Source organism: Anopheles cruzii, chromosome 3 (assembly GCF_943734635.1).
Source record: "Anopheles cruzii chromosome 3, idAnoCruzAS_RS32_06, whole genome shotgun sequence".
Taxonomy (NCBI): Eukaryota; Metazoa; Arthropoda; class Insecta; order Diptera; family Culicidae; genus Anopheles; species Anopheles cruzii.
The window spans coordinates 63,760,893-63,786,785 of record NC_069145.1 but is presented as its reverse complement, the minus strand read 5'-3'; the positions used below and the strand labels follow the sequence as shown (position 1 = coordinate 63,786,785).

The 25,893-nt window shown below is 49.6% G+C and overlaps 1 protein-coding gene across 1 annotated transcript; it reads left to right on the top strand.

Moving 5' to 3' along the window:
• Positions 1 to 1,262: 1,262 nt before the first annotated feature.
• Positions 1,263 to 25,645, top strand: LOC128274224 (kinesin-like protein KIF21A). The gene is made up of 10 exons (XM_053012341.1): positions 1,263 to 1,399; positions 15,998 to 16,136; positions 19,326 to 19,409; positions 19,496 to 19,732; positions 19,804 to 20,272; positions 20,352 to 20,554; positions 20,619 to 22,558; positions 23,121 to 23,615; positions 25,116 to 25,259; positions 25,414 to 25,645. The coding sequence occupies exons 1-10, from the start codon at positions 1,356 to 1,358 to the stop codon at positions 25,472 to 25,474; spliced, it is 3,816 nt and encodes a 1,271-aa protein (XP_052868301.1). The 5' UTR covers positions 1,263 to 1,355; the 3' UTR covers positions 25,475 to 25,645.
• The last annotated feature ends 248 nt before the right edge of the window (positions 25,646 to 25,893 follow it).

The following is a 25,893-nucleotide window of genomic DNA, read 5'->3' as shown; positions in this document are numbered from 1 at the left end:
CCCAAGCCCGAACCAGCTTAGTTGGTGGGCAGGTTAGAGCACAGAGCCCCGGCGGGTTTTTGGTGAACAGCGTGCCGTTGGTTGGATGAAAATTTATGAACATTTTTATCGAACAGAAAAAAGAATTTATATTCAGAAAAATAATTACTTCCCACTGCTATTTTTATGACTCGTTTCCAACCGCCCAACGGGCACAGAATAAGCGCGCTCGTTAACAATGATGAGAGGCGACGTTTATTTCGGTCCAAAACTGTAAAACGAAACCTTTTGGAACAACGTTCCTAACTAGGAGACTCACTCGGTGTGTTTCGGTAACAGTAAACATTAAATTAATGCATTGTTTATTAATTTTTCATAATATCCTTACAATGCAATGGCAATTGAACGTTCGAATGGAACGCAAAGGATCGTTTAATCTCGATGGCTTATTTGCGGTTTGATGCACTAGACTTGGGCTGGTTTCTACAATGTTTAGATCAGCCGTAAGGCTGGTTAAAGAGCCTCTTTTAAAACCCTTTCAAATGAAATTCGGCTTTTGCTGATGCCGTGCACGGAGTAAGGAATAATTTACGATACGATTCGTGTCGTGTCGTGAAGCCCTCCGGGCCTTATCTATCAGAATTTCCATTCAAACTCCTTTCCGTTTCCTCCCAAGTTGCTGGCTGGTGATTACCTTGCTTTTGGTGGTACAACTAGTCGTTTGCGTTTGAATAATTTGTTTTTGGGGAAATTAACAAATACCCTGCTACGGCACACAGCACCCGTACCGTGACACGTATTTCTCGAGGCACAAGTACCAAGTTGCCAGGTGGTTCTTTTTTTTCGGGGGTTCGCTGTACACTCGTGCATATTTATGAGTACGTTTCGGTAGGTGTTTGAGAACTTTGAGCACTTGTCTGCCGGTGGCCGGTGGCGAGCTGAGAGCTGACACTCGTCTCGAAATGATGTGCTTCGCGCGCGCGGCCTCGTGTACGTGTGTCTGTCTTTTTATCGACCGTGTGCTTTCTTCCCCGTTTTCTCGCCTTTCTGTCGTTTAGATCGCTTCGCCTTCGCACGCTAACCGCGCGTTACGACGGGTGTGCTAAGAAGAAAAACAACAACGACAGCGAACCACTCGGTGGGGAAAGTATTACCCGTGGCATCCGGTGAAAAACCACCCAGACCCAGAGTTGGCGCGAAGCATCCATCGGTGGTCGATCGGCGGTTATGCGGTAGCATCGTCGCGAAACGCTGTCAACACCACGACACCGCCGACCCCCGAAAGTAGTGGTCCGCAGTGACGCCAGCGGCAGTTCGAGACCTCGAGTTCGACTTCGTCTCTGACCGGTGGACGTCAACACGTCGAAAACGGCAACATGCCGGATGACGATAAGGAATCCTCTGTACGGGTGGCCGTCAGGTGAGTTTATGAATTTCCGTTATTACTAAGGCTCGAGAAATCACTGCGTTAACTGTCTTTTTCATTCCGTGATGTTGATTGAGTTATTTATAAAGATTCTGCAATGTGTTGAGACCCGCCGGGGGATTTCCACGCCGGCCGTGTGGTGTAAACAGTGAAACAAGATCTTCCTGTTGACTGGGGCCCACAGTCAAAATCTTATTTTCCCATGACTGAACACACGGTTTCCTGTTTGGTGTCATGGCCACTTCCGGCGGCAACGCTGGTGCCGTCGAGCAAAGGTGACGATCGTGATGGTGATGGTTCGGGGTGATAAAAATAATGTTTTGTATGCATCTGGTTGGGCGATGCACTCTCCCGATCAACCCGTCGAAGGTGCACGATCGGCCAGCTCTTTGGACCAAGGGCCCCCGATGCTTGTTTTGTAATTCAAAAGGCAAAACAAGGCACTTTTACGAGTTATGCTCCGCCTGGGACCAGCGTACTGTAGCATCGCTCTGACGCTCTGGTGCGCGATCTTTCCTTTGGATCTTTATTAGGATCGATCTCAGGATCTTTATTGGTCTATGAGAAGCGTTGTTGTAGTTTTTGATTGCCATTGAAAACGAAAATAATTGCAAGTCCTCAATCCCGCCCTGTGTCGTCTTCGGAAGGTCGCCAGGTTGCTAACTTCCAATATTTACTCCAAATTCACTTTCGTTACCGAACGGCGAGTGAGCCGTCGTTTGCACAACATATTTTCAACTACCGGCAACACGAATCTTCGGATGGGGTCAATTTGCGAACTTTTGCGAATGACTGACCATCGGCACGGGTTGGGTTGGGTTTTGGCAGAGTGCGTTCACTTAGCGTGCATCTCCATTCCGTCACCTTCACGGATTGTGGTGTGTGTGTGTGTGTCTATGTTGTTAGCATGCTAATGTGAAATTTACCAATTATTTATAGATTTGTGGGGGCCGCAAAAACAGTACCCCAAAGTAATAGGTGTGTGAAGGCTGCGTGTGGGATTTTAATGAAGTGGGAATTCTAATGAAAATGGTTCTATTTCATGCCCTTTCCGACTTGACGTTGAGAACATGTTTGGTTCGGATGATCGCACAGCATGGAGCACAGAACGTGTACACGGACGATCAATTTATCGCGTTAACGAGAAAGAAAGGAAGCAAACGAGGTTCAACGGGATAATCGCCACATACATTGATGCGCCAGACAGGAACGCAACGATACGATGCGAATCGGTGTACATGTGTGGGTCACTGGGTGGTCGAGGTTCTCAGCCACGGGTGTTGACTCATCGAACTAGCAAAGGGTCACCCTTTTACCCTGCAACCTTCGCGATCGCGATAACAAACGCTATCCGGCCCGCCGCTGGGGGTTTGCGCAATAGACGCCGCTCAGAGTGTGCGTGTGGCGAAGACCGAACGTTTTTTTTTCATCTTTGCTGCCGCCGGGCGCTGGAGCATACTACATGGGTAGAAAAGTAGCAAAACTTGTGCAGAAAATCCATAAACGGTTCTTATTGAGTTTTATATTTATTTCATAAACCAGTAAAAAGGTACTAATTGGCGGATATGCCCAACAACAAGCTTTGTGCGCTACTCGTTGTCGGATTTATTGGGAACCGTTTCGAAATGACTGGAACCGAAGAAACCATCACTCGGAACTTTTACTTTCAATTGAATTTCAAACAGTTTGGAGATCGCCTGGTCACCAGGTAACCCCTATTGAAAGTCAAACACAACGAAACCTGATGCTTGGCCAGATTCGCTCGTTTTCGGCCCACGTATTGGAGGAGGGAATTTAACGCGTCACGGTCATATCACACCTCGTCTATCGGGTGTCTCGTCGACACACGCACGTTGTACCGCCTTTAGCGCTCTGCCCAGCGGCCATCCAGTGTCTGCGATTACCTCATCAACCCTGCCCATGAAGGTAGTAGCAGTGGCAGTGGCTGGAGCGGAGCACCCCGAACTCGACTCATTAGGCCGCGCAATGCCGCAGTTTGTGTTTTCGATCATCGACTGGCCGCGCGGAGGTTTCCAAATCCGTCGGCTCATCGTCATCCGTCGGCCCGACAAATTTGGTGCGTCAGTTTTTGGCGCGGCCCTCTGGGCGGGCTGTGGGGACGGGCCAAATTTGAGGATCTTGTGACGGACAGTAGCGCGAGTTTAGATGCTGTGCATCGCGAGTGAAATGCGCACCAAGTTCCACGTTCTGCACCACCATTCTTTCCAGGGGGTTAGAGTTAACGGGGGGGGGTGCCTTGTGCTCGTCTCGTCTTGAGTCATTCGTCTTTCACAGACCGTCTGTCCAAGAGCTGTCGATACAGTTGGGTAAATATTAGATCATCGCGTGTGTTTAAAAATCAATGTTTCTCACGTGCTCTGGGCAGAGCGGGCGAGACTCGGCAAAACAAATATGCGTTCGGTCGGGGATGTTTATTTCACACATGGCCACGGTCGCGGACGGATCTCCACACTGACTCGACAATAATTCCACATTGTTCGTGGAGCGTGCGTGCAGCTTACCTCAACATGAGTACTTACAACGAAAATAGTATCAGAATTCCTCTGAAAATAATAATATTTCACTAAAAACTGTCCAAGACTGGCCGCCAGTAGCCGAAGCGGAATCCAGAATGAGCCCCCTTTTCGGTCTGGCCATCTGGTTGCCGTGCGACTCCATCAATGAAACGCGGAGTTGGTGACAAAAACGTGTGGGCCTTCGGTTGGGGAAATCGATTTGAAATCGATCTCGCAGCAGCGTATCGAGCGTATCCGTTTGCAGGACACCTCATTTGCGGCGCAGAAAACGGAACCCAACTCCAACGGCGAGTTGTGCGGAATCGAGGCGATGTCTTTGGTATTGGGTGAAAGTACTTTCACTGGTTTTTTATATCTTCTTCGCTCCGGCAGCACGACGGGCAGCAGCAGCAGCAGCATCCGTTGAAGGTTATTCGGACTGGACCTTGGTTTCCACAGTTTGGACCGATGGATCATTAAACCGTTTTATTGCGTTTTTAATGGGGATTACAGTTCGATAGAGTGGTGGGACTTAAGCCGGGGACCTAGTGGAAAGCCAACAGTCAGCTCGACATAACCTGGGGACGGTCACTTTTGGGTGCCGGTTTTTTGTGATTGTACTAGTGTAATCGGTTGGGATGTTTTTGAGGTACAATAACGTTACCGTGGCGCAGTGCCATGTTTGGACGACGGGACGAGCTGGACGCTAATGAACCTCCCCCAGGGGAGTTGGTTGCCCGTGGGGAGAAAAAATGTAAGCGAAATTCAATATGCGTTCAATGAACGTTGCTTCCAAACGATTATTCCCAGCATCCGGTAGGATTCCAGTATCCGCTCGTCGGTTGCGGTTTTCTGTCACCGAGCCGAATGAACGGTGCGGTTTCCTTTGATATCGGTTGCGGCGTCTCGGCAGCTTAGCGCTCCACAGATGGACCTCGGCCCGGAAACGGTGTGTGAAGCGGGTGAAGTTGTACAGGATGGTCCATTAAAGATACTTTTTTTTTCATTTGGTTATGAAACAAAAACGGCTCTATAGTTTTCGATGGTTGAACATTTGTTTCGAAAGCTTCATTCTTTTAATATTTTTATGTAAAACAATTTTGGTCAAATGTCCACCACGGCTGGCTTGGCAGTAGCCCATTCGATCGACTTATTCTTGAGTACATTTACTGTAGTCTTATCTCGGCAATGGCAATGTGAATTTCTGTCTTGAGGTCGATAGTTGCTGGTTTGTTCACGTAACATAAATACCAATTGTGGCGGTCGCTGTATCACACATAACGCCGTCCTGTTGAAACCAAATGCCGTCCAAGTCCTCAGCTTTAATTTCGCCGATGAACCCAATCAAGCAAAATCCGCCCCGCAAATGAATGTTCAACGATCGAAAAATGTTAAGCCCTTTTTTGTTTTATAACCAAATCTTTAATGGACCACCCTGTACATAAGCATACGCGTAAGGAGCCTTTGGAGGAACTGCGACGTTTGGGCCGTTGTTGAGGTAAGAGGAATCGAATGTTGCAAATTTGCTCTCCAGAAGGGCTTTAATAGGTAGGCGACAGCGCCCGGGTCGCATTTCATTGTCATATGGCACAAGTGTGGCGGTTTGATGCGCACCAGAAACGTTTTGTCGCTGTTGCTGTGGTGGTCGAGAGCCGATCCTCAAACACCTGACATTTTATCACCCTTTTGGTGGCTGTTTTGTGGTTGCCGATCGATTTAGATCGCCCACGGTGTAACGTGAGAGCCACCATCGAAACGGTTCTAACCGCAATCGGAAACCTCGACGAGCCATTATGTTGTACAATGTCACGGTCAGACACGAGGTGGATTCTAGAGGTTGCCGTGGGCCTGCAACACACCTGTTGCCGTCGGGCAGCGGGGCCATGTTGAATGCAGGTGGCTTGCATTGAAAAAGGCGGTTGTGAGGAATCACAAAGCACAATTGATCGGCAACTGAGAATCAGCCGTAGAGTAAATGGACAGTAAATTGAACTGCAAATGAAATTAATTTTGTTACCTTCCGCAATGTTACAACACGGCGTATTATGTCGTGTCGCCGCCACAATCATCCGCTAACCTACATAACCACTCGCAGTGAACGGGTCAGTACCTCCTCTACGCCGTCGTCGGAGAGGTCATCGGGCCTTGGTTGGTTAGAATTTCAAGAGCACACAGCGCGGCAACAGCTTGTGGTTTTTTTCTGAAAATCTCAGAAAAACATACCCAGAAAGCAAGCACCGCGGACCGACACTGTGATTGAAGTATGTGGGAGCTAAATTAAGATTTCGGTAACCGTGCGTTGTTGCGACCGTGAGATCCTCCTCATATTCGTCTATATGAAAATAGACAAAACAGACGCAAGCGGAGCGTTCTGGGGCGGCGGGGGCTAGTGCGCAAACAAATGACGCTACTCGAGGGACGCATCTTCGGACCGGCTCGTCTAGGATGTCACCAAAATCTTGACAGACTGGGGGGCTCAGTCAGTAGTCGGCACCACTTTGGTCCGGTTATGAGTCAAGCTCTCTGTGCCCATTACTTAATCATCTTCAGCTGAGAGCGACCACCAAGGTGTTGTGGACACACTCCTTGCAAAAAGGCCACTCGCTGTGGCTAATTTTTTGCACACCCTGTTTTAGTCAAATCACCCGCGGGCGGGCCAGCGGCGCAGTAGCGCATGGTTGACAATTGTTTCTCCAAATATTGTCATCCGCGTGTTCGCGGGTTGTCGTGCGACAAAACCATCGCCGCCGACATCAAACCAAACTAAGGCCGTTCGACACGACTCGACGACCTTTTGAGCGTCGTCTTCGGAACGAAAAAACCTTCAAACCGGACCGGGAATCGAATGGGTTTTTTCACGCAAAAGTCAAACGGGAAAAGTTATGGTTTCCGATGGGCCGATCTTCGAGACCGGGCGTTGCGGCCTCAAGTCCTGCTCAAGTCGTACTCGACGAGCGACGGTTGCGAGCGTCGAGTCGAGAGCGCGCCGTGTTTGCGAGAGGCAATTATTTGGTAAATATAGTATGTTGACTTTGGCCCCATTTGGCCGAGGTGCGTCGGAGAGTATCGGAAGGGGCCGTAGAGACGCGCGAAGGGCAGCTCGACGCGCACCATAGACACCGGCGAAAGATAGGTGCTTTATCGGCCCAGTATCTCCCGCACCTGATGCTTCGCCGGTCGGAGCATAAATATGAAAAAGGGAATTCTAATCTTGTTCTAGGCCACACTGCTCCGTTAATGGGGCTGCCCTTGAGTACTCTTTTAAGTTTCTTAGATTAGATATGCTGTGGAGGTTATGCTTGTTATCGAACTCTTTTCTAGCCTAACCTAATTATCAAAAAAAGCCTAAACATAATCTAGATTTTTTGATAACAAATCTGTTGAGGCCTCTCAACCTACCGGCTAACCTTCGCTCAACCTCTCAAGGAACCATCAATTAGACGACACTTTTGGGTCCACGCAGTTGTCAAGCTACGCTCCGTTGAAGGCTAATGGGCCGCTCATTGCCGCTGGCCCGTGTGTTGAAACGCTCAGCATCGCCTTATGCGTCACGTGGGCCGCCGTTAAGGCGGGAGGTTTTCCTCTCAGGTGCGTAAGTCATTGCCCTGTCGTGTCAAATGGAACGCATTGCCGCTGTGCGAATCCTCTCGGCTGCTGCCACACTCAGCTCAGTCAAGGAGGCCCAACGTGGCCAACGAATAACTAGGACAGTTCCGGACACACCACACGCGCGCTCGAGGCCCTATAATTATCGCCTTCGAGGGGCCAGACCACTTGAATGGTCGATCGACGCTGTTCCTGTTGTGCCACTTGACCGCGGGTGGGGTTGGCACCGACGCCATTTCGCACACTGGGGTATTTGGGAAGAAAATTGGGAGGGAACGCCATTATCGGCGCGTCTAGAAGCGGACCGGTAGCGTTTTGAGATGTTCCTCACTCTCGAGGCCTGGCGGGATCCACCCTTGAAGGGCGCGTTGTTGGAACGATCCGCCCGGCGGGAGGAGACCGGCTCTCGAACTAAATCGAGAGCGACCGATTTGAATATTCAAGTGGGCCCCGTGCATGGCCGCCAGATAATGGCATGCAAATTGCACGACCGAATAAGTGCACCATTACGTTGAATCAGCATCGCAGCATCGCTGGAGACTGTGGCCCACGGCCTAGCGTGGCGTGGCGTATGGTTTGTGCTGCAGCCGAACGCCAATATCCGCACCGTTTTGATGCGCTCTTTATCCGCTCCAGATGTGGAGAAACCATTCGGTTCACTTGCTTGCGACGTCTGATAAGACAGTCGGACGGACGGAATTGAAATTGTTTTGCAACTTTCTCAAAAATGCAAGGTGCAGGTTCACCGCAAAGACCGGTCCGTGCGTGAAGTGCCAGTACCGCTATCTGTCGCATTAATTGATTGTGTCGTGTTAAAGGTCGCGGTGGCGCACCGGCAGTAACTATGCTCTGGGTTAATTGATGTTGACTAATGCTTCCATAAAAATAAAACTAAACACCCCAAGCGGCGGCTTCGTTTGTGTGAACCGGTTCCAGGAATTAGGCAGTCAACGATCAGGGCTCATACCGGCATATTCCGCGAAGTAGTACAACATATGACAGCTTGTACCGCTCAGCACGCTCAGCCCGCTAATCCTTGGCCTCTGGTCTGGTCTCTGCCCTGACGTGCCACCCGGTGCTTCGGGAGCAGGTTTCTCTTTAGCGGTTCGATTTAATTTGATGTGTCAGCGAGAGCGGTTGTTTTCGTTTTCGTATCGATAACGAACGATACGGGAAGGATTCGGTAGATTACGGAGCCCCGCGCCACGCACATTACGCGCGATAATGAAAGAGCGGTCTTTGGTCGTTTTATGTGCAGGCTTAGATAAGACTCTACGGTGTATACATTAAAACTTCCCGACTAAGCTCCCGGATTTCCTGGCGAGTCACCAAAGACGTGCGTGACATTTCGTTGTCCTGGTGGAACACAAAACAACTTCCGTTGGTCGATTCTGGTCGTTTCTGGCCAATTGCTAGCTTTGAACGGTGCAGTAATTGACAGTAGAGATCGGAATTTAGTGTTTAGCCACACGTAAGCAACTTATGATAAACGATTCCTTTCAAGTCCCACCATATACTCACTAGAACCTTACTGGCCGTAAGTCCTGGTTTGGCCACCGTTTGAGCTGCTTCACCCCGTACACCCGACCACGATTGTTTTCCCATCGTATTATTTGTTTTCAATTGATGTGGCACCCAAACATCGAGCTTCTTTGTAAACCCAGCATTGCGCAAATGGCTTAAAACTGTTCGATAGTTCATCTTTAGCTCCTGGCCGATGCTCTGATTACTAACAAGCCCATCAGCTTTGATTGTTTCTGTAGTTTTATCGACATTTTTGACGACGGGTCTACCTGTGCGAGGTGCATCTTTAACCTCAAACATAACAGAATCAGGCCGACGAACGAACTAGTTGTTAGAGTATTGGCATAATAAACGTCATACAATATTTCAAAACAGCCTAGGTCAAATTTTCGCCTTTATCAAAGAAAAAATGTAAAATGTACCGATTTTTTTCTTCGTTGACCTCCATTGTTAACACCCTGTAACTCACAAACGTAGGGAACAAACAAAAAACAGTGACAGTATGTTTTTAAGTGTAAAGTATGAGTTTTAAAACGACCCTAAACTTGAAACTGTACGAGATATCGATCACTAAAGGCATCTACTGTGAAAATAATGGATTTCTTTTTAGCCAGCCTTATATTATTCTGTCAGCCAGTATTGATAGGTTATAGTACATTTTAGTTCCTCAAATTGCAACCTGTAATACTACTGTAGTTCGTTAACGTATTTGATAGAAAACAAAAATCACGTAGCTATGTTTAAATTTAATTGGCAACGCTCTCATCCTCGATTGGCCGCTCGCCAGTAGTATGTGGCGTACGGAATGAATTCACATTCACAGTGTGAGGGGCTACCGCTGTGGTGTCCACTATTGGTTGTGTATCGATTGATCGTTGGCCATTGCGCCCGATCATTAGGTCGAGCCGGCAATTTGTTGGTCTTTGCGCCACTGACACTGATGATGCACTTTCGGTGCGTTGGCGATCGTTGCGGCGAGAGTGTGCCAATCAGTTCGATCTTACCGAGAGCCTACTCTGCGAAGGCACGTGTCGAACGTGGGGCCAACTGTGAGGCCAATGGCGATCACCACCGAGCTGGTGTTAAGTGCAAAAAGCGGAAACGAGGACTGGGTTTTTGGGGTGTTTTTGTCAACACACATCGAGACCGTCTTTTGGGGCCATCGATTTCGCCCACCCACCGGGGGTCCTCCGGTTTGACTTGTTTGGTGCTGAGTGGCGTGAAACACCACGGCCAGTGGTCGTAGGTGGTTGCGGTTGGCCGGAACTACCGGTTACGTCGCCACTCATTAGCATAGGCTCGGTTTGCGCGTCATATTTTATCGTGCTTTCGGCGCCGTAACAGGCGTACGTAAATGCGACACCTGAGGGTGGGTTTCTCGTGAGAGGTCTCAATTGAAGGTAACCTCAAAACAGCAAAAACGACATGCATAATCAGGTTCTGGTTCGTTCGTATATCCCAAGAAGTAACGCATTCCAGTCATGTTCGAGTCGTAAATTAAGTCATTCTTCATACTCCCGTCACGCCACCGTCTCCGGGTGGTATCGATTGGTGTCATCTGTCGTTCGAAACGGCCAGAATCGCTTCTTTGGCGCGCATCTGCGCGGTAGGAAAAATGGCAGTCGGGGTCCAAAAATAGTACCAAAGGGAAGTCAACTGCCCGTCTCTCCGGGTCTGCCAAGGCGTCTACTGGCCTACCGTACCAGTCTCAGCTGTTTCTCGCGGGAGACTCCTACGAATAAATGATCCGATCCGGAGCTATAAAAACCGTGCAAGGTGGCATCAACACAGCACCACCACTTGCCGCGAGTTGCAGCAGCTGCTCCGGTCCTCTCGCCGAGATATGCGCCGCGCTGTGTGATGCTCTCTGGTCAAGGACGACCAGTTCGGTCGTCCAGTGAGCGCGCGCGAGTCGTGTGGTTGCGTAAAGCTGAGGGTTTGGAGTATTCATTCATGCTCGCGCTCCGCGATTTTTGGGGTCGGCTCGTGAAACAAGAGCACCGCCTGGAGAGGTGCTTCGGTGGTGGCGTGGCGCTGGTGAAGGGACTTCTTGTTTACGTGAACCACACGGCAAAGAGTTATGTGATGGCGCTACGGCGTGCCTCAGTCACACCCACACGAGGCGTGCAGTTATTAACCTTCTTTTTTCGGTTCACGCCGAGCACTTTTTAACCCCTCTTCTTGAATGGGCCCCCGGAGCGGGTGCTGCCTACGGCCCTGATTAGTGGTCGTTTGCCATCCCACACCTGGTGGGGTGCGCGGGCTGGATGGAATGGCCACGGACGGATGGGTTGATGAATGAATAATTAAAGCGCTTGTTTTAATTAATATATTTTTTTTCGTGTGATGCATTGCTATCAAAACAGAGCGCGGCGCGTTGCATCGCCCCGAAAATTAAGTACCGTGGGAGCCACTGGCCCAGAGAGAGGGAGAGAGAGAACGCCACGCCGTTACGGGTCGGGTGGTGATTAGCACATAAATTAAAACCCCCCGGCCACACAAGCCTACGAATTGTCTTTCACCTTTCACCGTACCTAATCTCTGGAACTCGGTGTCTTATCGCACCGAAAGCGGAGCTTCTGCTTCTTCGAAACCCACCCCCGAGTAGGGTCTTGGCCGACGGAAAGGGTCAACGACTTGAACGGGGAGCGAATCGAACCCCGGGCTTCGGGATGGCTTCGCCCTGGGATTGGGGATGAATTAAATTATGTTGCACGCACAATTAACGGTGCGCGGGTCGGCTCCCGCGCGTATTACGCTGACCCGGCCCGGACTCCCGTTATGGAGGCCGAACCCTTTCAATTACCCCGTTTCTTTTTTCGTGAAATGTGATGTGCTTTTGATGGATCCTCCCAGCGCTTCGTGATCGCGATCGTGTGCACGCACGCTGCCGGCGATACAGACAGTGTGATTAGAGGGATTCCGTAGGGGTGCAGTTTGGAAAGTTCCAGCCGCTCACGGAACGAGCGCGTGGGTGGAAAACTGGGGAAAACACGATTGGGAAAGACCTGGCCTGGCCTGGGGGCCTGACGGGCACTTATGCGTGCGGGGCGGCGCGCGGTTGATGCATAATTCATCGTTACGAATTTCCATGTTTGACACGCTCCTCCCCGTAGAAGGGCAGCGCTCTTTTCCGGCTTCGCGTGGTAAAAGGCGGAAAGCGGGAACTCTGGGAAGCGGACCCCCCCTGTACGAGATGCAATTTATTCCTCCAACGGGAAAATGCAAATATTCCACGATGGCGGCGACGGCGACGTTTCTTCGGTGGGTGGTGGTGGCCGCTTATTCGTGGAATGTTGGCGTCGATTGAGTGATGCGACGCCTGGCCCCTTTGGGCCGAGATTGCGAGCCATTCTGTGGGTCACTTACGGTGATTACGTTGCTGTGATACAAATACCAGGTCTAAAACTCTAAAATCGGACTCCTAACCAGAAGGCCCTAGCTGTCAATTTTGTCCTCCTCATTCTACCTTGTTTTGACATCATGCAAAGGATTTTAAATCGAAAAAAAATTTATTTAGTTTGCAACTTATCTTCGAAAGGGAAAGGCCATGTCAATGTCTGCTACCTGTTGAAGAAAACTGCTACAGAATCGCATCAAATGCTTGTCAAGGCTTGTTTTTAGAAGATCGCAGTGCTTTAAGCGGTTTAGAAAAAGGTAAAAATGACGACTTTGGTGTCATAAGCAAAGAGCGTCGGAGTACTCCAAAAAAGGACTTCCAAAAGGGGCAGAAAATCGGAGGATATATCGGTTGCCGGGCCCCTTAGAATAGAGCGAAGAATGGTCCATACGCAGGGCACGACAACTGACGCTAACCGTCGGCAGAAGAATTGTATTCTATATTTCCATTTCCATACTCTTCTTTTGCTATTATGTATGTTTTGTATGTTCGCTAACTGTTCGATGGCCTGCGGAAGCACCAACCCCGAGCGGACCAAACGGGGGACGTCCCAGACACTGCCATCAATTAATTGAAGTCATGGAGTCCTTCGAAAAACGGACCCCAAAGTCAGCAAGAACCAGTTCGACCGACCGTCGGTTTAGTTGTGGCTGGTCACTTTCGCGATCCTTGACCTTGACATTGGGTTTCGGTAGGTGCGCCCGCGTGTGTGCGTCCGTGTGGGTTGCTTGACTCGCCATCGATTATTTAATGCGGCTGTAAAGCCGGACGGACGAACGAAACGGTGGCAAGTTGGTGGGGGTCGTTCGTAGTCAGCAAAACGTGCCCGGAATGGATGAACGATGCCGAAGCGCCGTTTCGTTTGAATCATCACGTTACCCCTCAGAGAGGTCGGCGGCAGCTGTAGCGGTAATTAAGTAACAGGTACACGATAATCACTGGCGCGCGCGCTGACGCAATGAGTGACTAGAAAATTCAATTAAAAGATTTTATGCAAACATATGCGCACGGCTTGTTTGTTTCATCTCAGAAAAGCTAGTTGGATGACGACTGAAAGTCTCGTCAATAAGGACTTATGGGAAAAAACGCACACGGCGTAAAGTTCCTTCTGCGGTGTCCTTTATAATTAATTTTATCCAATTAATTATACTAATTTCATGGTTGACAGAAGGCAACGAATTTAAATCGATACAGGTATTCAATGCCGTCGAACGTGCTCCTTTGCATAACAAGCGAGTTTTTTGTGAAGGAAGGATTTCGGATGACGAGAGTATAAGCAATTTAGCGATCGCCAAATCGGCTGCCGAATTTCAATTACTAAAACGGAAGTCGCGCCCGAAAATCCGCGACGAATCCGGGGCCATTGAGGGGAATGAATCATCTTAACCGCAAGCCGAAGAAGCCAGGCACGGGAAAATGTCACGAATCGCACGTCTAGACCTGGCGGGTCTGGCAGGTTATTAACACCATTAGGACTCCCAACACGTTTCTGCGACTCGTAAAGCGTGATATTTTGCTACGTCTGGTCTGGTCTGGTCACACAAAAACTATCGTTTTGGAACTGTCGTGTTTTAGCAGGAGTACCGGTCGCTTTGACTTTCATTTTAAATAGTTAACAAAAGTAACTTTTTGAATTATTCCTGAGGAACAATGGAACTGGTTCTAAAGAACTCATTTGATGGAATGTTGGTACGGAACTGAATCCCACAGCCGGTGGTGCAATCGAATAAGGATGCCGCCTGCACTTTGCAGAAGATCAATAACATGCAAATGAGGCTATGATGTCATGGCCCGCGGACGTCGCTCCAGCAATCGATAAACCCTACGCGGCGAGTCGAGTATCATCTAGTGCTCATTTCCTGTTCGGAAACCCCCCGAGCAGGAAGACAACCGGCAGTTGTTACGATGTCTGGAACCGTCCATTCGTGTACGTGTTTTTGATGGTGCCGTAGGTAACTTGCGTCGTGGACACCGCGCGTCGTTGCATTATGTTGTTGCATTGCTGCGATGCAAAACTTTGCTACTCTTTTTGCCCCCCAAAAGAAGCTTGGGTGTCGAGCCGCTTCGTCGAGGGACATCTTATCAGCAGAAATGTGAGAAATGCGTGTTACGTGCGGTGACTATTTTTGCTTTCAGACAGCCCCGCAAGTGTTTAGACCTTTCAGTTTACTAAACTTTCTGTTACACTGCGCCGGGAAACACGTGCCGGCGGAGAGAGCAAAGCAAAGTCACTTGGTTTGGATCTGCAACCGGATACGGCACTCGGGACATGTCTTGGTTGGAAGGATCCACCACAGGCTTGCTTTCAAACGTCGGTGAGCTTCAGACTGGCGGTTTCTGATGTTTAACGTTTTAAATTTCGTCTGTATGACGGGATTCCGAAGAATGCTTGCGTGCCTGGACTGGGGCCTAATGTTATCCGATTACTTCTTCGTTCGGTGAACGGAACTTTATTGGCCATTCTAAAAACTGCGTTGGAATTGTTTTTTTTTTTTCAGCATGACGTTCCGCACGTACTTTCGTTTCGATTGGCCACTAATTGTATCACGTTTGCACCATCATTTAAGTCCGGTTGCGTGCCGCACGATTGGGTTTTAATAATTTAAGTTCTTACTTGATAGGTTTTTGAACGTTTTGGGGCGGCTCAATTTTGTGTACTATCAATCAAGGTTAATAACGGGCGCTGTACTGCGGTCCGAGGCAGGACAGAGGCAACCCTTCAATTTTAGTATCAATCATACTACCTGTCGATACTGCCGAAGGCCCCTTTTACATCCTACGAAGAACCGCCATAACGGGCGCTGCGGTGTCAAGCGCCCCTCCGCAATACTTTCCTGCTTCGGCCGGTAGGTACTACCCGGTACCAGCCGCCTTCCTGTACTGCCTAATCTGTAGCACGTCGTAAAAAGTTTGGTGCCCACTGTTTCCGTCACATTTGTCCACAGTTTGTGTCCAGATAATAAACTGCTCTGGCTGCCTCGAGAAACACCTACCGATAGCCCAGTGCTGCGTGCGTGACCTTTGTGAAACGAGCTTCCGCCGAGATCAGGTCACGTATCCGAGAACGCCTCCATCCTGAAGAAATGAAAATACAAATCGAGCCGGACCCGTGCTTTCGATCCGGCGAGTTGACACAGAGAGGCTCGGGGGAAACTCCTCGGCAGACTGTGTGGGTCCTATTTACGAGCACATCATGATCAATTTATTAAGCGAAAGTTGACGAAGGCTTCACTCCAAGGCGCGGTCGCCTTGAAAGAATGGCGGATGCTGCAGCGGCAGACCGCTAATTCAATTAATTTACATACCAATGCGGAAAAGCGGGGGGGGCGCCCATCGTCCGCGCCGTGAAAACTGCCGCGAGTTGCCAGTGGCCTTGTGGTGTGGCGTCCGGTTTTCTTTTCCGGCGTGCGCCGCTCGTGTCGGTGGCTCGGCCGATTGCAAATTAACCGTTAATTTAAGCGCTCCAGCCAACCAACCCTAACGCTGCATTCACCGTCCATTTCCTAACACGCCTTGTCTCGCTTTCCTGTTGTTGTTCCGTTTCAGAATTCGTCCACAGATACCGCGTGAGCTAATCGATATGTGCCGGGTGTGCACACAGGTCACGCCTGGCGAGCCGCAGGTTTTCCTCGGATCCGATAAGGCCTTTACCTTCGACTACGTGTTCGATATGACCACAACGCAGGTAAGTGTGTGTGAAGTGTGAAGCGCGAATCGACCTATATCGGGCGCGGACATTGCCGCGGGTATTATTATGGCTAGACATGGTCGCGAGGCGGTGCACAAGAAGCACAAAATCAGCTGACAACTGCACGGCACCAAAGCGGCACCGCTGAGTAGCCCGGCAGCTAACGGAGTTTTGGCGGTTGGCGTCCGGCCGTGTGCGAAGCTAATCGGTTATCGATTGGCCGGGGCTGTGTTTACCGGCGGGTAGTGTGCGCCACGATAAGCTATCAGGTGCCGCCGGGTTTGCGTGTTTTATGCTGGCCAATGGCCAATGGCGAATGTAGTTTAATTTTTGCGCCAACATCGGAAATCGATGCGTTCTGGAAATCGAATGATGCGACTCTACAGGATTGGCCCGTTTTTTGTACCCTTGCCCGGATGTATCGGGTTAGAGCTTTACTTTCTTACGTATGGCATGCTAAATAGTAGACTAGAAAACTAGGGTTAATGCACTAAGAAAAGTAGTATAAATGAAGGATGAATACAGGACGATCCAATTAAGATTCTCTTTTTCATTAGGTTGTAAAACAAAAACGGCTTAATATTTTTCGATGGTTGAACATTTATTTCAAAGATTCATTCATTACATTTATGTAAAAAATACAATTTTGGTTGCACAAAATTTGGGATATATAAAAAAAATATTTTCAAATGGTGAGTCGTCAACTCAAACTGTACGGAATTTATAAAGCTCATTTCCTCCTCGATGGCTTTGTTGATAAACAAAATTGCCATTTTTGGGGTTCAGAAAACCGACACGTCGTGCAAGAGAAGCCAATGCACCCAAAACGAGTGATTGGTGCGGATTTTGATCTTGGCGGCATCATCGGCCGCCGTATGAATGAATGAAGCAGGAGCCGCTTTAACCGTCGAAGGCGTACGTTGCCGAGTAATGATGGTTTATTGGTTCTTTGGCGACATTAAAGTTGAAGACTTGCACGACATTTGGCGCTACCAGGATAGCGCTACCTGCCATTCAGCGTCAGCCGCGATTGAGTTCTAGAGATAATTGACAAATGCACTCAAGATAGGTGGACATTTGACCAAAATGGTTTTCCATAAAAAAATGTCTTGAATGAGCTTACTCACTTACTGGTCTTGGTCCCCCGTTATATCGGGGCGACAAAGGGATGAAATAAGTGATCTCCACTGCTGGCGATTACCCGCTGTTGTCTTCACTTGGCGCCAGCAAAGGTTGTCGTCAGCAAAGATATCATTGGCCAACCTTCGTCGCCAAGAGCCTCTGGGTGTGCCTCTTCTGCGTTGTCCCTTGAATGAGCCTTTCAAATAAATGTTCAACCATCGAAAAATATTCAAACGTTTTTTTATACCCAAATGAAAAAAACAGATCATAAATGAACCACCTTTTAGTAGACTAGACTAGTAGACTTGACGTACCAGTGAAAAGTAGTATAATTGAAGGATTAATACTTAACTCAGAAGTTTGACGATACCACTTATCGTTGAAGTGCATCCCACGTGACATATGAAACGAACGGATGAAGGTTTCGCTCTCGTCTCGCTTCCTGAGCACTGAGCCTTCAACGGTCATTGTTAGCGTTTTCGCTCATGTAAACGATGCCAGACGATCATCAAAGGCCATCTCCCCGGCTGCGCGCCTATGATATGTGCGCTTGGTGGAGTGAATAGAATCACGCGACAAAACTGAGCCCCATCCGGCGCTCTGGAGACGGGAAACATGACGGGTTGGGTCCGATTAGAAGCGGGCACGCCCGTGGCAATACATCACTTTGACCCGGGGTGCTTCTAGTAGTAGCGAATCTTTTCTTGTTTTGTTTGGCCGTCAAAGTTAGCCGCCACCCTGACCGAAGACGAGTCACGTTTGCGTTACTTACGCTGTGCTCCCCGGAGGGGCATCGTGAAACGCGACCGGCAGTAGCTCTTTTCGATGTTGATGGATGGATGGTGCCTTTCAAATGTCTTCGTCATTGCACTCGCCGCTTGATGGATAGCGGTCTACGCTCTGAGGCAGTCGAGTGGGGTTCGTGTAAGTCACCCGCACGAACAATAGTTTCATGTGGCGGTGCATGTGCATTGTGCCCTTCGCTTCGCGCACTAAACACACCTCTATCGGGTGCCCAGCATGGTGCGCTCTGAGGTCCATGACGCTGCCAGGGGTCCGATGAACCAAGGAGGATGTTCCTGTAGCTAGGTTCTGACTTCGGAACATCCTGACTTGGCGAACCAACCGCGGCCCATGGGGATATGTCTGTCTGTACGTCTCAGTTTCTGTTTATTACCGTTGCGCCGTAGGGTGGCGACGCGTTGCATTACGAAAATGGTTACTGTACAGAAAATGTGGACCAACGGGGACCAGTAGCTCACGTTGGGTCCCAACCCAACGAAAGGTACCTCTTGTGTGTCGGTATTACATATTAGGAAAATGGAGAGAAAACAAAAAAAGTGGCACAGCCACGGTGAAGTGTGTGCTGCAAATGGATACAAAATGGCTCACCACGCTCACATTGTTTTCGTTTGCCATCTCGGGGGTGTCACATCTCGTGTAGCATTTTGTTGTAAACCCACGTAAATGCACTATATTCGAGATTGGCTCGATTCGGGGCAGTGCACGAGCGAAGGTTATTGTGGTGCCCGTCGAAAGGAGGTTACGCTTCAGAGCCATATGAGAGTGCAAGAATTTGATAATCCGTTTTACCGGCGCAGTTGTCAGTTTTTTGGCCAGTCATTTGGGATGTGTTAGGCCCATTGGAATCTATCTTCTACTGTTAGTCAAATTGAACATTTCCGTCCCTTACATGGTGCAACTTTTGACAGCAAATGTCCGAGGCCCAAAATTGGAGGTAGCTCAGAACATAGGTTTTATTATATCCATCTTTCCGAGATTCCATTGATTTTTGGTGTAATAACTAGCCTCTTTTGGTTACTCGAAGGTGTGCGTTCGACGGCGGATGCCGATGAATCTGACCGAAATTATCCGAAACAGAATTAACCAAAATCATATCTTTCGGTATCAGTAGTTACTAAGCCACAATGTAACTAAACGATAGAAATCGATAATTCACTCTTACATGAATACAATAAATATCATGAGGAGCAATTGCGTAATATTTAAACCCCGGTACATGTGCCACTTAAACCCAGAACTGACACTCGCTCTCGCCGACAGGTATCCGTTTACAGCAACTGTGTCGAAAAATTGGTGGACGGCGCCTTGAAAGGCTACAACGCCACGGTGCTGGCGTACGGACAGGTAAGAGTGCGGCCAGATTAGAATATTTTCGCATCCTGTGCAACTTTAATCGATATACCGCCTTCTCTGTTCTCTCTGTTCTGCAGACTGGCTCGGGCAAAACGTACACCATGGGGACCGGCTTCGAGCGGGTAGTACCGGAGGTGCAGGAAGGCATCATTCCGCGCGCAGTACGCCATCTGTTCGAGGGTATCAGCCAGCTGCAGCAGAACCCGTACGATGAGGATGGCACCTACCTCGGTCCGCTAACGTTCACCGTGGAAGCCCAGTTTATGGAGCTGTACAATGAAGAAATCATCGATCTGCTCAATCCCTACAACAAAGTACGTGTGGCGCACCCTTTGGGCGGTATGGCCAGTGTGGAGTGTGGTCTAATATTAGCTCTTCTCCGCAGGGTGGCCGTGTATTTAAAATCTTCGAAGATGCCAGCGGTGGCATTGCGGTGGCCGGGGCGACGAAGAAACCCCTGACGGGGCCGCAGGAAGCGCTGAACTGCCTGCAGCAGGGTGCCCTGGCGCGCACCACGGCATCGACCCAGATGAACGAGCAGTCGTCGCGAAGCCATGCACTGTTTACGATTCTCATCCGCCGGCAGCGGGTCCTGGCGGCGGAACAGTGCGACAGCATGGAGAGCGACACGGAAACGCTTACGTCAAAGTTCCACTTCGTCGATCTGGCCGGTTCGGAGCGACTGAAGCGTACCGGGGCAACGGGCGAACGGGCGCGCGAAGGAATCTCGATCAACTGTGGTCTGCTGGCGCTGGGCAACGTTATATCGGCGCTGGGAGACAAAACCAAGAAAGTGTCCCACGTGCCCTACCGGGACTCGAAGCTGACCCGGTTGCTGCAGGATTCCCTGGGAGGTAAGCTACGTCACAGCGACCACCACCACTGTGCAGTGCAGTGTCTTATTGAAGCTTCTGTTTCCTCCTGTTACTGCAGGCAACAGCCAAACGGTCATGATTGCCTGCGTGTCTCCGAGCGATCGTGATTTTATGGAAACACTCAACACGCTGAAGTATGCCAATCGAGCGCGAAATATTAAAAACAAGGTACAGGTCAACCAAGATCAGAGCTCACGGGTAATATCGCAGCTGAGGCGTGAAATCGCCAGTCTGCAGCTGGAGATGCTGGAGTACAAACAGGTGAGTGGCCGGTGCGATAACCTTCATCCACGGATCAGCTAGAGGGGACTCGTCTTTATTCCAGGGCAAACGGTGCGTGGACGATGAAGGCAACACGACCGTCACGGACGTCACGCTGGAGAACGAAATACTGGTGCAGGACAATAAACGGCTCCAGCAGCGCGTGAAAGCCATGCAGGACACGATCGATTCGCTGACGGATCGGAATGCTTCGCTGCAGGCACAACTGAAGCCCCTGCCGTACATGAGGACACTGGCCGGTGCCGATGGTGCTCCCGACGGCAGTGGCAAACAGGAGGACATGACGTCCAGCGGGGCCGAATCTCCGATGCAGGAGATCGTGGCTGGTTACATTTTGGAAATCGAGAAGCTGAACGCCAAACTAATCGAATCGCAGCAGATGTGTCAGCAGCTGAAAAAGGCACAACCGACCCAGTCCAAGCTGAGACTTCCGTTCCTGGAGGATGAAACCGAAACGGTCATCAATCTGGCCAAACGTGAGCTCGAAAAGGAACGCGAGGTTCTGATGTCCCGTTCGCTTCCGGGGCTGGAAAACGATGGCGGGCTCGATGCGGAATCGGACAGCAACTCGGACACGGAATCGGACGATAAGGCAGAAGAACTGCGTGCCGAAATGCTCGAGGTTAACTCGGACATTGCGCTCAAGTCGAAGCTGATTGAACAGCTCGAGCTGTCCCAGCAGCGCATGCAAACGATGCGCCAACAGTACGAGGAAAAGTTGAACGTGCTGAACGCCAAAATCACCAACACGCAGCGCGAACGAGACCAGGTGCTGGCGAACCTATCCACCGGGGGCGCTGGTGTGCCCAGCACGAAGGGCGTCAACAGTGCGGCAACCGATAGCGCTGCGAAGCGGGTGAAGGAGGACTACGAGCGAAAGTTGTCGGAAATGCAGCGCGAACTGAAGAAGTTGCAGTCCGCCCAGCGGGAGCATTTGCGCAAGCAGCGCGAAATGCAGGCACAGGAAGCGCGACTTAAGACGCTGCGCAGTGAGCTGGAGGAGCTGAAGCAGATCAAGTACCGATTGCAGAGAAAGATGACGGAGGAAAACCTTCGCCATAAGGAGCTGGAAAGCCGAAAGACGCGCGAAATAGCGAAGCTGCGCAAGGAAAGCATGAAGCTGGCGGGTGAGGTGAAATCACTACAGGCTCAGGGCATTGCCCGGGATCAGGTACTGAAGCGCAAGACTGAGGAGGTTACGAACCTGCGGCGTACGCAGCGCGGCCAGCTGAGTCTGAAGGCGGCCGGCAGAGTGAACCCGCACCGGGCGGTCGGTTTGCAGACGGCCAAGAGCATGAAAACGAAGTGGGAATCCCTTCAGCGGACCATCATGCGGGCCGCCCGAAGCCGGCAGGCGGTGGTCGAACTGGAGCTGGAGCTCGATCGGGTCATTCAGGAGCGCAACATGCTGAGCAGGGATTTGATGAACCTGCGCAAGCGCAAGAAGGACGGTGCCGAGTCGTCGTTGCACGATCTGATCTCGGAGGAGGACACGATTATAGCCAATATGAACTACTTCCACGATACGATCGGCAACCTGCAGAACTCGATCATCCAGATGGAGGAAAGCAAGGACATGTCGTCGGAGCAGGAGATGCTGCAGAACATAACGAACAACATTTCCACCGTGGACGAGGCCAAGTTCCTGCTGCAGCGACTGTGCCAAACGACGATCGGGCAAGTGTGTGAGGCGGGACTGACCCAGGCCAGGTTGCGCGAGCGGGAAGCGCTCTTGAACGAGGTGCAGCAGGATAGCAGCGTCCAGGAGCAGCTGCTGCAGTACATATTGGAACGGGCGCCCGCGACGGCTACGTCGGATGGAAGCTTCAGCTCGGCCCTGTCCGCGAACTCGTATGCGAACGGTGCCGGAGCCAGCCTGCCAGAGGCTGCGGATGATCAGCAGCCTTCGTCGTCACAGCTGCGCACACATGTCATAGACTCGACCACACGGAGTCCGTCGCCGAGCACTAGCCATACGGATCTGTGAGTATTGCGGTTGTAGGGCGACATGGAGTGGATTATGTCGTCAACTGGCGATAACGTGATGGCCAACCTACAAACGTCATTTTAATCATGGCTAGTTCGTAATTTTGCTTTGTATCGGTTGTGTACATTACTTTACACCTGTTTTCCCCATGCTTAATCAACTATCAATGGTTGATTGCGATACTTTTCTTTTCGATGTCTTTTCACTTCAAATTTCGGGTTCTTACTTTTCGATAGTTTGCTGTTTGTCCAGTCAAGTTTTTCTCGTTTTACGAAACAACGGTATGAGTTCTAGTTTTTGACCCTTTTGCTTCTTGTACACGTTTGGTCAGTTAAATTAGTTGTTTCTTTTCCTGCTTTCAATTGCGATTGAATCGTTTTGTAGGGTAAACTTTTTGGTAACATTGGTTGTTTATATTTCTTTTTGTTTTTTCTTTTCTTTTGGGTTTGTTACTTCGATGCTTCGCTGTTTGGCTTTCAACCCACGCAAATGTTGTTAACACAATGGTGCTTGCCTCTCCAATGTACGCGCAATGTAATGGGATTGATCGAACGTTAGCGACACTATTGTCACCTACAGGAACTCCTCGAAACAAAGACGAAATCCCGCCGTGGTGCCTTCGGTGGCCACCATTCAGGATTTGCTGTACGGCAGCAGCTCCGGATACGTCGGCCCGGGCGGCGGTACTAATGGCGTTGGTGGCGTTGGTGCTTCACCAATGGACCGGAGCTCGTTCGGATTCGCCTCCACCAACGCTGCTGGCACCGTCGCTGGGGGAGCCGGCGCTGTCCAGGGCAGCAGTGGCGGCAGTAAGCTTGAGAAAGTGGGTATTTGTATTTATCTCGAGGATTCCGCAGATGACGATGACACGAAGCACCCCTTTCTGCAGGAGCAGCAGCAGCACGACATAATGTCCCGCTCGTACACGGTACTGGGCGGTGCCATGGACCCAGTGGCGGCTGCCAGTGCCGGGTTGCCTACGGCACCGCCAGCGGTCCCCACTCGCACCTTCGTTCCGCTTTCACGTGTTCCCAGCGCACCCGGTTCGCTAAAGTAAGTAGTCGCTGGTCGGCGGATCGGTGGTTTCACGATACCTTTATAGCCACGACGATCCCACGGTTTTATGGTTTTTGTTACGGGTTTTCAAAGTTTGCTGTGGTTAAGTGCGTGCGTGTGTGAGGATGGCCGGCGATTGAGCGTAGTTTGTGCAACATTTTCTCTTCATTGGCTTGTTACTAATTAATGCGATTTGTTTCGTTTGTCAATGTTCTTAAATCAGGTTTTGTTTCAGTTATAAGCCAAACGGGCTAGACTTGCGGTGTACCATCGGTGTCGCCTGGCACTGACCTGGTCTAACCAAATGTACGGGAACGGGAAATCAGAAGAATTAGCGAAGAGATAAGAATAGTGCACGGAGTCCTAGTCGGAGTGCACGCGGATAAACAACTAGTCCCTGCCGACTGTCCCTGTCGTAGAATAGTTCTACTTGTTCTAAATGCAGTTCTTTGATCTTATACTCGCTCTCGTTTCAATTTTTAAAGATGGGCCAATGGCACCATGATTTGTAACATGATGTGTTGTTTGTGAACTAACCACGACCCATGAATCTACATAATTCTGCATGGCCTTTGTGGTTTTTCACACCGCGTCTCGCAAAAGGTTCGCTCTGCTATTATGTTTCGTTTTCTTTGTTTTAGAAAAATTATGCTCCGTCTGTTGGCCACCGTCGATCTGATGTATCGTCTCTTGCCGATACAGCCCTTTCTAGATCTTAAGCGACTGGTGGAGACCAGTTTGGCCACCGTCGGCGAACAGTTGCTTCCGCCGGCCGTTCCGCTGGAGAACGCACCGCTGCGCTACTGAGAGTAAACTTTGGCACACGATACATGTTTGGTTTTTCTGCGAGTTCCCAATACGAGTAGTATAATAGTGAAAATTGCAAAGTGTTAGTTTGCTTACGCGCTTGTTTCACAGCTTTACAAGTCAAGTTTTAACCAGACTGTGTTGCATTGTGGACGCCAAAAGAAGCTTAAAATCGTGTTAATGGTTGTTTGATGATGAGAGTGCCTTCTGCTAATCGGACAAGATTAAATGAAAGAGTTTGGTAACACGTGGTATCGCGGTTCCCATAATATTGTATCGTTTCTTTACAGAAAAATGTCTCTTAGTCATGGACCACACACAAGGCTTTGAGAAAAGGCAATTGTTCGTTGGCTTGTGCAGAATTTGTTTAAACGTGTTGTAAAGCAACTTGCAATGATGTGACTGTTATGACACTGCCACCTGAATAAAAGACCCAATTTAGTGCTCCTGTTCCTGGTTGGTCTAGTGCGTTTTCCTATTGTTTGTTCGTTTTTTTATACACGAAGTTGTACACACGTTTCGTTTGACGCTCCATACCGCATCTCATCGCTCATTGTTAGCCGCACAACAAACACCGAAACCCTCCTTTTTGTTTTGTGTACCTAGAGAAATCATTGCTCGTATTTGTCGTGCCATCTTACTAAAAACGCATTTACAATCTTAACCCGAACCACACCCCCCATCTTGCAGAGGTCTGCAGCCACACCAGAGCATATCGCGGCAGAACAGTACCGCGTCCCCTCTGCTTTCTCGCAAATCGTTCGATGCAACCGGTGCTCCGGCGTCGCCGCGTATAAGTCGCAGGACTTTCCCCAGCAAGGTGTCCCCTGGAATGTAAGTATGCCCATTTTTTTTCTCATTGAACCGATTGGATGACCCTCTGTGCCCGTTTGTTCTGGAGAAATGGAAGAACTCGTTTGAAAAATTTAACTTCGGATCGAATGTCAAAAATTGGATTTACAACACACAAACCATTGTGCCCTTTCAGCGGTTTGATAAGCGACCATCAGTTCAAGAGCTCGGCCGTGTACTACTATGGCAAACAGTGAACGATGCATTCTGCAAAATAACTTAATTAAAAGCCCATGTAACGAATCCTCCGCAGGGCATTAAACCAGCAACCAATTGCCTTCAGCGAATCAATTGAACGCACTCGAAACTAACGCAACGAAGTTTAATCTTTCGCAACCGGTGTTTCAACGCACCGTTAACAGATTGCAGTCTAAGTTTATCCGATAATTGTATTATAAATAATAGAAAATGGAATTGTTTTGTAAATGATTACGCAAATTTTAGTAACGTAATTTTGTGGACTAATTTGTAGATCGATGTTAGGAAAGTCGGCGTTAAAAAGCGAACCACTAAAACTGATCTAGAGAATATCTCTAATAAAATTCTACTAGCCGTTTGATCATGTGTTATTTATGTGCCCCATTTTCGGCCGCTTGACGGAATCATACCGGAGCAG